General features: G+C 44.3%; 1 protein-coding gene across 1 annotated transcript in view; it reads left to right on the top strand.

Annotated features, from left to right (window-relative positions):
* NEDD4L (NEDD4 like E3 ubiquitin protein ligase) overlaps positions 1-13,403 on the top strand; it is a 342,953-nt gene that overhangs the window by 308,179 nt on the left and 21,371 nt on the right. Inside the window, exons 19-22 of the mRNA XM_047086375.1 lie at positions 5,572-5,637; positions 7,320-7,549; positions 9,084-9,205; positions 11,549-11,619. Of these exons, the coding sequence (XP_046942331.1) occupies positions 5,572-5,637; positions 7,320-7,549; positions 9,084-9,205; positions 11,549-11,619 (489 nt within the window). The remainder of the gene's footprint in view (positions 1-5,571; positions 5,638-7,319; positions 7,550-9,083; positions 9,206-11,548; positions 11,620-13,403) is intronic.

Genomic DNA, 13,403 nt, shown 5'->3' with positions numbered 1-13,403 from the left:
ACTTCTTTCAGTAAGAGCATGTGTATTTAGGTAATTAATCGACTTAGTGTAGACGCCTGGCTTTAGTTGTCATCAGTTCTGAATATTTGGTAATTTCCATGATTTCTTTCTCTCCTTGACTTTACAAGCTATTTAGAATGTGCTGTTAGTTTCCAGGAGCATGGAAGGGTTTTTGCCTGTCCATTTCTTACTAATTTTCTAATTTTATTGCATTGTGGCCAGAGAATACTGTCTATGAAATATTGATTACCAGATATTTGAAACTTCCTTGTCAGCTTGGCCTTTTTTTAATTAATGTTCTTTCTGTGTTTGAAAAGAATGTGTATTCTGTCTTTGTTGGGTACAAAGTTCTTTATATGTCCATTAGATCGAGCATATTATCCGTTTCCGTCACTGCTTTTTATCCTGGCTGTTCTGTCTAACCAAGACAGGACTGTCACAATCTCCCACAGTGAGCATGGCTTTGTCCGTCAAGGACATTCACTTTCTCTTCGTTAGTATTTGCCTGGTATGTCTTTTTCCCCCCTTCAGCTATGTTTTTTTTCTCTCTCTCTCTTTTTTTTTTTTAACCTTCTATTACATTGATAAAGTGCCCTTTATTTTCTTTCACTTTCTATACCTGCTTGGAAGTTGTATTTTCTGTTCCTTAGTGCTTACATTAAAATTTGTAACCAACACCCTTAATGTCAAAATTAATCACTCTCTCTTCCTGAGTAGGATGAGATTTAGGGAACTCTCGTGCCGCTCTTCCCACTCACTTTGCATTGTTCGGTGACATTTGAAAACTTTAGAAACAGTCATTAACATTTTACCTTTTTTCAACAGCTAGTGCTTGTTTCTTTCACTTACATGTAAGGGAATTTCTTTGCCCAGGTTTTCTTCTGAATGAAGTATAGTTCCTATTCTCAGAGTCTTGTCTACAGATCAGCAGCATCAGAATTATGTGGAAACTTGTTAGAAATGCAAATTTAGGAGTCCCAACTCAGGCTACTGAAAATCAGCAACTTTGGCGGGAGAGGTGGGGGGGGGGGGCAGCAAAATCTACGTTTGAACGAACCTTTCCAGGGATTGTGATGCCCGCTCAAGTTTGAGAGCCTCTGCTCGGGCAGCACTGTCTCGAGAGCGGGAAACTCTCAGTCTGAGGGAGAGGGCTTATCTGCCCTCTCTGTTAAATGGTAGGTCAGCCATAGTAGAAGCCTTTGGTTAACAATTCCTTTCCTAATACTTCGGAGATATTCTTTCTTGTCCCTCTGGCCCCCGTAACTGTTGAGAAACTTGTTATCAATCTGATTCTTGGTTTTGGGTGGGTAAATCTTCCTTTTCTCCGGCAATTTTGAATTTCCTCTGTGACTTCTGGTGTTGTATAATTTTACTGTCATGAACCTCAGTGTGGATTTCTTTATTCTGCTTTGGACTCACCGTAATCCTTTAATATGGGGCCCGTGTCTTTCCTCCATCCTGGAAAATTCTCAGCAGTTGTTTCTTCACATACCACATCTTTGCCGTTCTTCCTGGTTATCTGTACCAGTAACTCCTCCTGGGTATGTGATTCCCTTTTATGTTCTGTCTTCACCTCTTAGCTCTTTGTGTTTTGTCTCTCTCTTGTGGCTGTACTGTGGGCTTGGCTCTTCCAGTTCATTCTTTTTTAAGCTTTTCATAATCAGCCCTTTCCCAGTTCATTGTGTCTATGATTTCAGTAATTGTGTTTAATTACTCATTGTTCTATTGGGTGTTTTTAAATTTGCTCGGTCTTTTCAGTTATTGTTATTCTATCATGTTCTTTTAATTTTTTTTATTTTTTTATTCATACTCAGCCGTCTGATCATTCTTCAGATGCATATTCCATATCCTCTTTCAGATGATTCTGTTATCTCTGGCCATAGGGGCACTAAATCCCCCACATGTTACGTCTGTAGACTTTCCTCAGTAGTAGTTCAGTGCAGTTTATAACCAGTTCAGTGTATGATTTGTGTGTGTGCGCTCATCTTCCCCCACCCCCCCCCATGAGGCATTTATAAGTCCTGACCTGTATTTACTGTTAACTTCTTAGCTTGGGATCATGCAGGCCCAGTTAATGTAACTGTGGACTTCATACCCGCTTTGGTGTAGGCATAGAGTATGAATTCATTACAGGTCTGTTTCTTTTTGTTTTTCTCTCGTTTGTGGTCCTGGACAGAAGGTAAGCTTCCTTACAACTTTCCTGGGCTGGTGGGTAGCGCTTTCTTGTCCCCATGTCAGATGTAGATTTTGAAACAGGGAACTCTGTTCTTACTCCCTAGGTCATACAGACTGTAGGCCAACTTCTGTGTCCCAGCGTAAGGATTAAAGCCCCAGCCCAAGCACCAAGTCACGTCCAATGCCCACTTCTTTAATTTTAAGTCTTCCTGCTTATCTGGAACCTAGAGTTTCTCTTTTTCCCAAGTTTTAAAAATACCCAGATTAGGGGCGTGGGGGGCGGGGTGGGGTCCCTGTCTGTGGCAGCTCAACATAGCATTACTCTAAGTCAGTACGCTCTCTGTGTTACAAGCATCACCAGTGAAAGCGTTGACCAAGTGCTGTCCATGCTCGCTGCTCTTATGAATACCATCTCATGTTTGTGTAACGCTTTGTACTTCCCCGAGAACTTCACAATCAGCTGCCTTGAAACTCCTAGCAATCCCCTCAGGAAAGTAGGGAAGATGTTGTTATTCCCCATCTGTCAGAAGCTCATAAGGCTAACTGTGTTGCCATTCGTTCCAGAAAATATCAGAAGTAGGACCAGAGCTCCCAAGTGTAACCGGCCTCACCAGTCTCCATGTCAGACACGAGTTCTTTTCTTTAAGGAGCTACAGCATCAGCTGGACTAGAATGACAGGAAAAAATTTAGCACCGACTTGACACAATAAACAAGTCAGGCTTCCATTTTTGTTCGGAAAAGACAGCGTATTTTAATACAGAGCCAAGGGCTTTAATCAACAGACATGTGAAGTTTTGAGATAAGCTTATTTTATAAGTGAAATTGCATGTAAGAAAAGAAGATGCCAGATTTTCAAGAGCGAATAAAGAATTCAGCCTGTCCAGTACACGAAGTGCACTGCACCTCTCATTCTCTTCAAAGGCTGCACACTGTATGGATGTCTTTGTCCTGGGACATTGCTGAAATCTGTTCAGGAGGAGAGTATAGAAGCCTATGCATTTCACTTCTTATTCATAAGAACAATCTCTGAGAGAGCAGATAAGTATCAGAGGAGGGTAATGATTTTTCAGCTTTTCTGCATCATTCCCCAGGAGAAAAAGGAGCAGAAATATCTCAGCATCTTATTTCCACCCACATACAGTCAGCACCCCCCAGGTTACAAGTCAGATAAGAGAGCAGAGAGCACAGGCCGGGGGCGACGTTTTAAAACACGTTCCCCCCTGTCACTTAAGACTCTTGAACTCACATTTTAAGCCTTTCTGTAGCATTTCCAAGAGGGAAGCAAAACCCGAAAACAATTGCCGGGAATCACGGATTTTTGGAAACGGAAGAGCCTTCGAATTCATCTAGTCTGTTTCTTCTGCTTAACTGGGAAGAAATTCCGTAGTCGGGAGGTTACATCACAGGGCTAGCGGGAGCTAGAGTCTGCCTTACAAGTCAGGTCTGCCAAAGCCAGCATGACATAATGAAAGGACATAACTTCTTAGCTTAATGTCCCTCTGTCACACTTAACCACAGCTAAGAACATCAGCCAGACACTTTTCTTCGCAGTCCACTCACTGCTCACGGTCATGGTTTATTCCCTCCTGCCACTCTGGGTTCTGCCCAGATATCCCTTCCTCAGAGCTTCCTTCCCTGACCATCCCTACAAAATAGCCTACCAGGAACTCTCTCTCAGTGATGCTCAGTCTCATAGCGTTTACCACTATGCACTCATTTCTTTCTTACTGCCTGTTACTCACAGTAGCTTGAAAGCTCCAGGAGGGAACAGGGGAAGAAATCTTTGGTTGATGTGCCATTATTTCCTTAGCACCTAAGAATGCCTGGCACAGAGCAGGCGCTCAAGAGATACCTGTTGAATGAATCAGCAAAGGAACCACCAAAGAATGAATAAGCGATACAGAAAATCTTAGTCTGTGATGGGATAGAGTGTTGATAGAGCAAAAAATATGATAACGTCTTCACCGGCTTATCTCAGAACATTGTTATCCTTTCCTCATATTGGTGGCTGTCCAGATATTGACAAAATTTTTACCTTTTCTAGAATCAGAATTCACACATGATTTCATCAGATTAAACACAGCCCAAAATAAATAGGATATGTGGTCAAACCTAGTGTTCAATGGAAAAACAAATGAAGAATAGCTTAAAAGTAAGACCACAGGTCCCGTAAATTGTCTTTAGAATGTTCTTGGGATATATAAATGCGTTGTCTTTATCGCTGTTGGATTACAAAGCAGAACACGGACATGATTATTGTTTTCTATAAGAGTGGTTATTTTTGTTTTGGCTTATTGTTTGTGTGATTGTGTCTTAAAATAGTACGAAGGAGGGAAGCTTTTGTTCCTCACTTCTCTTTGCGAAAGTGTAAGGTATAAGGCTTGGAGTCTGGAGGTACTCTACTATGGATCAGTGTATTTTATTAACTTAGCCCAAAATGATACCAGCAGAACTATTCTTGCCCAAGTTCATACTATTTGCTAAAAAAGCAGCAAGGTTTTCTGGATACGAGGCTGTCATAGTCATGCCCACGTGTCTGCAAAAGCCAGTCTTTTCTCCTTCATGAAAAAATTATAAGCCTTTTCAATAGCCAGAAGTCAGGGCTCTGGCTCTCACATATCGTAAGCTACTTTACAACATAGCACGTAAAGAGTATCTAAATGACTACATTAAAAGGTTATTACTTCGCCAGAAGAGATTTCCAGAACTTTTGAGTAACAATAGCTAAGTCAGTTATCGAGCGCAATGCCTTTGGTACCATCACTCGGCTTCAGAGATGAGCCGTTCAGATTTAAAGAAATCCCTGCCCAAGACTACAAACTAGTAAGAGGCAAACCTTCTGACTCCCAAATCGAGGACTTTTCCATAATGCTGTCTACGTGATTTTATATTCTTTGTTAACAGTATAAGTTCACTGGCCTTTCTTCTTTTATTTCCTCCCCATGGTTTTTAAAAGCATGATTAGTCTTTTCAAAATGACCTCTATACGGTCATTTGGGGTTTTGTGTTAAAGAATCATAGTCAATAACTGTTATCGAAACGTACAGCAAAAAAACGAAAACAAAGATTATTACACCCTGACTCCCATTTAGACAAAAGTCACGTGGACAGTGTATTTGGTTTATGTGGGCATATCCCTAAATGATTTCTTGAATATCAATACAGTTGTTTTCAGGGGTGAAAGCCCCCCCCCCCCCCACTCAATGCTGATTAGCCTCAGTCATTTCTAGAATTTTCCCATGTGCTATGTAGACATTATATAAACTTCACTGATAATCTCGAGAGCGAGAGTTTTAAGGTTTATGATTCATAAAATTCTCTGAATGTTGGCTCAGTATACATAAAATTTCAAATGTATTATTTACATTATCTGTATTTATAAATTTATCTTCCAGGCTGTTCCTTACTCCAGAGAATTTAAGCAGAAATATGACTACTTTAGGAAGAAATTAAAGAAACCTGTGAGTAACAACATGTCTTCCAAAAATGCTGTTTTAGTCATTTGTAAGTTACCAAAGTTACTTCAGTGAGAACGACTTGTGTGTTACCTTTATGTGTTTACTAAAAATATCACCTTCCTTTCTCCATTGCACTTTGATCCACCTGGATCTTCAATCTGAATTTTCTTTTTAAGAGAAATGGTAAGTGAAGACTTAGTATTACATATCAAATCACCTGAATGGTCATTTCTTATGTAATACGTGAAAAGATAGAGATGATTTTCATGGGATATAAAATAATTCAGAACCTAATCGAAAAAACCTGGAGAAGCCTGTGTATTTGCCTACGGTCATTGGGATAAAACCTAGACCCTACTTAGAAAAATGTTCTCATCCTTCCCTTCAAATTCAAAACTATAGTTTTAATTATAACACAAATAGAATTTACCATACTAAATTGTGGTGTTTGGCATGTTAAGACCAAGTGTAATTTTCAGACTAAAACTCTCTCTGGGAAACCCTGTAAGATTTTTACAAAACTAGGAAACCCGACGAGGTTTGTACAGGTGGTTTTAAATTACAACATTATATTTTCTACTGACACACCTTCCCCAGTTCTTCAACATTTTGTCTTCTGTTTTACTCTCTGACTTCACCTCTCTGGTACAGGTTTTCCCTGTTGTCTCCTCAATTTGTGTGTTCATGGGTCCTGCCCTGGCCTTCATTTCCTGGCTTCCCTCGGGAAGAAGGGGGTATCGGCCACAACTCCTATCACCGCAGTGTTCCTGGGCCCCCAGCTATGGCCAAGGCACTGGGGATGCAAAGAGGCAGGAGACACAGTCTCCACCGCGGGGAGCTCCCACTTGGGGGTTCTGTTCTCCCAGCGTTCCGACTCAAGTAGCTCATGGACACTAGCCTTTGAAATGACTCCGATATGCACACATAAAATTACATAGTGTTTCTTTGTGAGGAACCTACATTTCCCCTGATAGTAGTGGAACTTCGCGGATGTTAGCCTGTCTCACTCGGGCACTTCCACCGTGGTATCTCCTGCGCGCCCCCCTTCCCCGCTGCAAATCCACTGTCGTAGCAAGGCCAGCCCTGGCCCTCGTTTTGCCAGGCAGCAGTTACTCACAACTTGAGTCAAGTGCTTTTTCATTTTCGTATTTATGAACTGTGACCTTTGGGATGCTTCCCCAGAACGTGGCAGGATAATCAAGGTCCCACTTCTCGTGGCAACAGAAATTAGCCTTGTAGGCATCCTGGATCACACCTACCAGCTGGAAGCCCTACCAGGGTTGAGCATGCTCTCAACTCGACCAGGTGGGGATTGTTCTACGGGTTTTGATTACCCGGACTAACCTCTCTTTTTTTGACAGAAGCGATATCGAGAGTTGACCATATTTCAGTTGCCAGTGGGTGGAGAAGTGCCCCACAGTTGTTCATAAAGGGGGGAGGGGATGATTGTCCTCTACTCAGCGTAGTCTCTTGTGCCTCCTGTGTTGCTGGCTCCAGTCTGACGGCTGGCTTGCTGTCTGGGTGAAGAAAATCCACAAAGGGGAGGATCGTCATTGGAACTCTTTGTCACAGCTTGTTTATTTGAAGGCTGTTGTCATTTCTACTCTTAGTTGTTGTTTTTTCTTTTAGAAAGTAAGGTGTATGTTTACTGTGTGATTACCTGCTTGCTCTCTTCTTTCGTGTAGGCTGATATTCCGAATAGGTTTGAAATGAAACTTCACAGAAATAACATCTTTGAAGAGTCCTATCGGAGAATCATGTCTGTGAAAAGACCAGATGTCCTGAAAGCTAGACTGTGGATCGAATTTGAATCGGAGAAAGGTCTTGACTATGGGGGTGTGGCCAGAGAGTGGTTCTTCCTACTGTCCAAAGAGATGTTCAACCCCTACTATGGGCTTTTTGAGTACTCTGCGACGTAAGTATGCCGCGTGCACTCAGGATGTGTCCCCCCACCACCACCACTGAAACAGTTTTATTCGCAGTGAATTGAAACTTAACGGAAGAATATGTGGCTCAGTCATTCCAGATGAATTAACACCCGTCGATTCCTGTCCCTACCCCCGCCCCCTGTAAGTCTAGAACAGGTTCTGACTCTACGTGGTGAAATAATGTACTCTGTGAACACCTAAAAATGAGTTTTCTCTTGTCATTTGGATTCATGTCATTGAAATTGAAAATGTGCTGGGTACTTACGGTAAAGAGCAAGAGGCAATTTTCATTTGTAACGTTATGCTGATTCAGGAGAATCTGTCATTGTCAGTTTTCAGAAACTCATCATCATGTTACGAACAAGAACGGTTTCTGAAGTTACAGTACTCAGAGGCAAATGATGCGAACTTTGAGGACCCGTTCTTTGGGATCCAAAGGACCATGTCCTGGCCCAATAAGGGGAGAAACAGAGTCTCCCTTGCACTAGGATTTCATCGTTGTCAAACATAGAAACTGAGGCAGATGTAGTTGCTTTTTCAGGTATCAAAAACACCAATGACTTACAAGGCCAGCCATTCCTTTTCCAGGCTGTGGAGTCTCCAAAGGCTGAGGCGAGGTGCGAGACCCCAGTACAGTAGTTGTTGACTTTGCTGAAAGGCAGCCTGTGCTCTGAGGGACTTGAGTTCTCCCACGCCGTCTACCTGGTGCTCTACTCTTGCTTGGGAGCTCTTTTGGAAGGCAGCTTCGGTGACCTCGGTTTCTGTAGCCAGGAATCTCCCATTTTGTTTCTTGTTGTTCCAAGTCCCATGAGAAAGCCCCTACGTGACATTGATGAAACCATTGAAGTGGAGGGCGGGGTGGGGAGGCGAGACCCTTACCTCTCACCCACATTCCCACAGAGACCCGCAGGGAAATCTGTGGAGCCCAGTTTGAAAACCACTGATCCTCCAGATTTTGAGACCAAAGAAGGTTGATTAGATACATGTGAGCATTTTGAGGTTTGCGTTGTTGAGAGAGCCAAATACTGCTACTGCTACCAGTGCCCTTGGGGCCTTTCAGGGCACAGTGGCAGTCAGACCAAGAGTTGGTACCATTGGAAAATTTTTAATCTCCAAACCAAAGCCTCTCAAACGGATTAATCCTCTCCCTCACAGAGATAAGCCACCGAACTCATGTCATTGGCAATCCACGTGCAGCCCCTCTGTTATATGGTGTTTCTCATCCTCCCAAGATATTTGGCTGACCCATATGAAGTTGACATTTTTGTACAGCAAAAATGGCCAAATATCAACAGTTTCTAATGGTGGAAGTTAGGGCACGGGCCCCTCCTCTTGTAGACCTTACTCGGTCACAAAGGGGCTAACTAAACACGTTCTAGCTTATGCCTTTTCCCGTTGGGTACAGAACGTTTGCAAGTGTCTTGGGGACGTGTGATGACGGATGGCAGAGGAGAATTCAGATTCTTGGATTTCCTCTTTTAAAAGTATGATGGCACTTTTCCTCTCTCTCCCTCCCCAAAGGGACAACTACACGCTTCAGATCAATCCCAATTCAGGCCTCTGTAATGAAGACCATTTGTCTTACTTCACTTTTATCGGAAGAGTTGCTGGTCTGGCAGTGTTTCACGGGAAACTTTTAGATGGTAAGTTACTGAAATGTCACGAAGTAACCAAAACAGGATAGGGCTGTTTGCGGCCCCTGATTTAGGCGTTGGATCTTTCACATCACGATCTGAAGCACATGTTTCACTGACTCTCCGTAGTTCAAAAAGTTGTTTTTATGGTTTGCCCATAAAAGACATGCTTTTCCCTGGTGTCAGGCTAATTTGAGCACTGAAGACATAGTATCTATACAGTTAAAACAAAAATTTTTTAAATTTACAGTGTGAAGCCCAAAACATTCTGTATTTGGACATTTTCTCTTTTCCAGAACAACTGTTTTGTGGTTTTTGTTTTTTGTTTTTAGCAAGAGGTAGATTTGGTGACAGATGGAAAAGCTAATTGAACAGTTCATTAAAATGATCTAATCCATCCAGCATCCTGCTATTGTTCCATTTGTCCCCAAATTATTATTTTTGAATGTGAAGAGATCGTAAATAATTTCAAAGCAATGCCATAACTCGGCGAAGACCTTGACCCTGGGATCACTACTGAAACAGATGGTACAGAATAATCTCATTATTATTTAGAGCATGTAAGTCATGGAAGAAACTCAACGTACCGTCAAAGTTAGAAGTCCGGCTCCCTCCCTGGCTGGGTCTGTAGGCTTACAGTAGAGGCTTCTTTCGCACTTGGTCACCTCAAAAGTGCCCGTAAGGGGGCATTACAGAAATCTTCGGTGAAGAAAGAGAGTTAGAAATATTTCTGAGCAATTTGGGTGTGAAACCGTTGAGGACAGAAGGCAGAGAGTAAGATTTGAGGTGGTTGTAATTGCGGTAGAAAAGGAGATTCTCTACCGAAGAATTGTGTTAATGATGTTTATGGAACCTTAGACGTTCCGGTAAATAATTGATGTCCCCTCAGAACTTTTTCCTTTAATATATTTTTGCTGGTAATTGCTAGATGATTTTGATCCTCTCGCTTCAGATTTTATTTTTGGTTGGGAAAAGAGAGATTTTCTTTTCTGATTGGAAGGAAACTGCAGTCATTATTTATGTACATGTAAAATATATGAACATATATATGGTATGCATAAATATATTTTCATTTGCAACCTTGGAGTCATGCTATAGATTATTTCCCCCTTCTGAGAGGTCAGTTGAGTTACCTTCTGCCAAGTGAGAAGACATGCTTGGTTGCTGCGGAGAAACATAGAAAGTGGAAGATACCAGCCTGACCTCAGTGAACTTCTACTCTGTGTGTGTTTTGGGGGTGGGGGGACCAGAAGAGTCCAGGCACTAGCAGACAGAACGGGGAGCAGTCCAAGGAGAAGGTGGCCTGGCTTGGAGGGTCAGGGACTGTTTACCAGGCTGTGCCCACACCTCGATGGTGGCGTAGGATTTAAGTGTTTAGAAGCTAGGATCACTTTGGAGCCAAGGCTCAGTGGAGGGAGTAGCGGGAACAAGTCAGGGAGTGGAGGAGACTGCAGCTAAAGGGACAACCTTGTACTTCAGGAATTAAGAGCCAGAGTGCCCACGGGGTAGGAGTGGAGGGGTGATGCTCCGAACGTCACTGCCCCTGTGGGCAGAGCATGTGCACCCTGCAGGTCAGCCCACGACACCCTTGTGCGGGTTTCCAGCAGGAGTCGGAACCTGCAGCAGATGCCGGTGGCAGATCAAATGGGCCAGCGGGTCGGGGCGGAGGGGGAGAAGCGGGGCCCCGCGTGAGCTAGTCGGTGATGCCGTCTTGCCCTTGGGCAAGGCGAGTTGGGGTCCCTGTGGGACACATGAGTGGTGGTGGAGCCTTGCTGTCATCACCTTAGACCTTCATCCCCCGTCCCCTGGAAGACTGCACAGCCTCTGAGTGGCCTCCCTCTTTTCCGCTTGCCCCCTTCCCGGTTTTCTCCCGATTACTGCCAAAGCAGTTGCAGATGAAATCTTCGGCTGGCTTTTTCCAGGCCGCTGGGTCCACCCAGGCAGCAGCCTGACTCTCCAGCACCCCCTGCCGGCTGTGCTTGCCATTCCCTTCTCGGGCCTGGCCTCCCCAGGATGCCCTGCGCCAGCCCAGGCCCACCCCTGGCTAGTCTCAGTCCTGGCCCCGCCCCTTCCGGTGCTCTGTAGTCCTCCCGATCCTGTGCCTTGTTTGCCCTGCAGACTCCTGCTTGGCCTTACGGAAGCCGTTTTTTTCCTCTCCTGGAAGCCTTTTGACCCCTCCCTGCTATACCATCTCTACTGGTGTAACTGCCTCCCTTCCTGAGCCCCGCCTCCCCCCAGGCCAGGCCCCGCCTCTCATTCAACCTGAGGGCAAGTTTATCTTGGACTTCACGCTCTGATGCACAGCAGTATCAAAGCTTTGGAGCTAACCCACGGTTTTCCACCACATTGTAGGTTTCTTCATTAGACCATTTTACAAAATGATGCTGGGAAAGCAGATAACCCTGAATGACATGGAATCTGTGGTGAGTAAATACGGATCACTCCCAGGGGCCACCGTGCCTTCGAGAACTGTAGCTGAGACCATGTTGCAGTAGCGGGGATTTTTTGTGGGTGTTGTCATTCAGTGGGAACAACGGGGAGCGTTCTTGACTTATTCAGGAAGCTCATTGATCTCCCTAATTTTTCTGATAAGTAAACTCTTGTTCACATTTCCTGTAACCGTGGTGCTTGAGGTGGGTAGACCCATGTCTCAGCTCCCTCACCCGGAACTGGTTTGACCAAATTAAATCCCAAGGTCGTCTGGGGGCCTCACTGCAGCTCTTGCTTTCCATCGAAAATCGCTACTGTGGATGTTTAGAGATTCATCCACTGTCCCTTTGTTTTCTGGTCTCAAAAAATGGCAAGGGTTTGGGCCAAAAAGTAGATGAAGGGAAGAACATTTACTGTCACCCCTGATGTGGAAGTGACGGACAGAGGAGAGGTGAAGAAGCCACTTAGACAATGATGGGACAAGGCACTGTATCTAGGCCAACCATCTTAGGGTTTGAAAGGCTTTTCTGCAAAAACAAAAGTGACACTCTTCTCCTAACATACCTTTTGCTTCTGTTTACCCGCACCTGCACCCCCAGCTCCAAGGGTGTGGGAGTTTGCCAGGGTGCGGCACACTCACGGGGGCCATGAGGAGGCTCTGTCCATTTGGGACATTTGCAGCTCTGCCCTCACGTTCTGTCACTGGATCAGAAAGCATCTGCAAGCCCTTGGCCTTGCTGTGGGGGGTGGTGACTGCGTCTCTTCCATAGTTAGGCGTAGGAGCCACGTTCTCCTTACCTACCAGCAGGAGTTGCTGTTCTCATCATCTCTGGGTGAACGGAGAGGCTGATCCGGTCGTGCACTTACACCCCCTCAGCTGGTTTTTCTGTGGGCGAGTTGCTAGACCTATCCACAGTACCAGCCCCACATTTCTTTTCAGCTTTTACCTTAACTTGTGCACTGTGCTTTTATTATGGTATAATGTGGAGGCAAGGAATGTAGAGATTTCTTTCAGAGTCTAAATTTTGTCCCACTGGTTGACAGTTGGGGCACACATGCTCCGAGCCTGTCCTGTCCTTCCCCAGCAGCTCCTGGGCCTGCCCCAGAGAGAGGAACCCAAGCTCTTGGGTCTTGTGTTCTGGCTTTGACACCGGAACAGCCTTCCTGTTTGCTTATAGGACTTGCAGAGAGCATAGCAAAAGCAATGGGTGTTGAGCCATCAGTGTTTAAGTAGAACATTCTCCGTCTTCCCTATTTTCCTGTGATGTTTTTACCCTTAAAAGATAGGAAGTATGTGATGGGTATCGAGGAGGGCACCTGTTGGGATGAGCACGGGGTGTTGTATGGAAACCAATTTGACAATAAATTTCATAAAAAAAAAAAAAGATAAGAAGTATATTGGAGCGTCTGAGTGGCTCAGTTGGTCAAGCTGCAGACTCTTGATTTCAGCTCAGGTCATGATCTCACAATTTGTGAAATCGAGCCCCACATAGGGCTCTGTGCTAACAGTGCACAGACACAGAGCCTGCTTTTGATTCTCTCCCTCCCTCTCTCTCTGCCCCTCCCTCGCTTGCACTTCCTCTCTCTCTAAATAAATAAATGCAAAAAAAAAAAAAAAAGTTGGAAGTATATTGCTCTCTACATGTTCAACTTTATGATCTTATTTCTGCCAACCCAGAGCGGGTTGCTTCCTCTGTGCTTTACAGAGGACAGGGTTCAACTGCAGTCCCCTGTTACTACCAAAACGTTTGTTTGTATTTTAAATTGAAGGGAAGAG

This window comes from Lynx rufus, unplaced genomic scaffold (genome assembly GCF_022079265.1).
Source record: "Lynx rufus isolate CCGP_SWC_20201006 ecotype Redwood Valley unplaced genomic scaffold, mLynRuf1.p SCAF_20, whole genome shotgun sequence".
NCBI lineage: Eukaryota > Metazoa > Chordata > Mammalia > Carnivora > Felidae > Lynx > Lynx rufus.
Note: the sequence above shows the minus strand (reverse complement) of the source record. Positions and strands in the feature narration are given on the sequence as shown.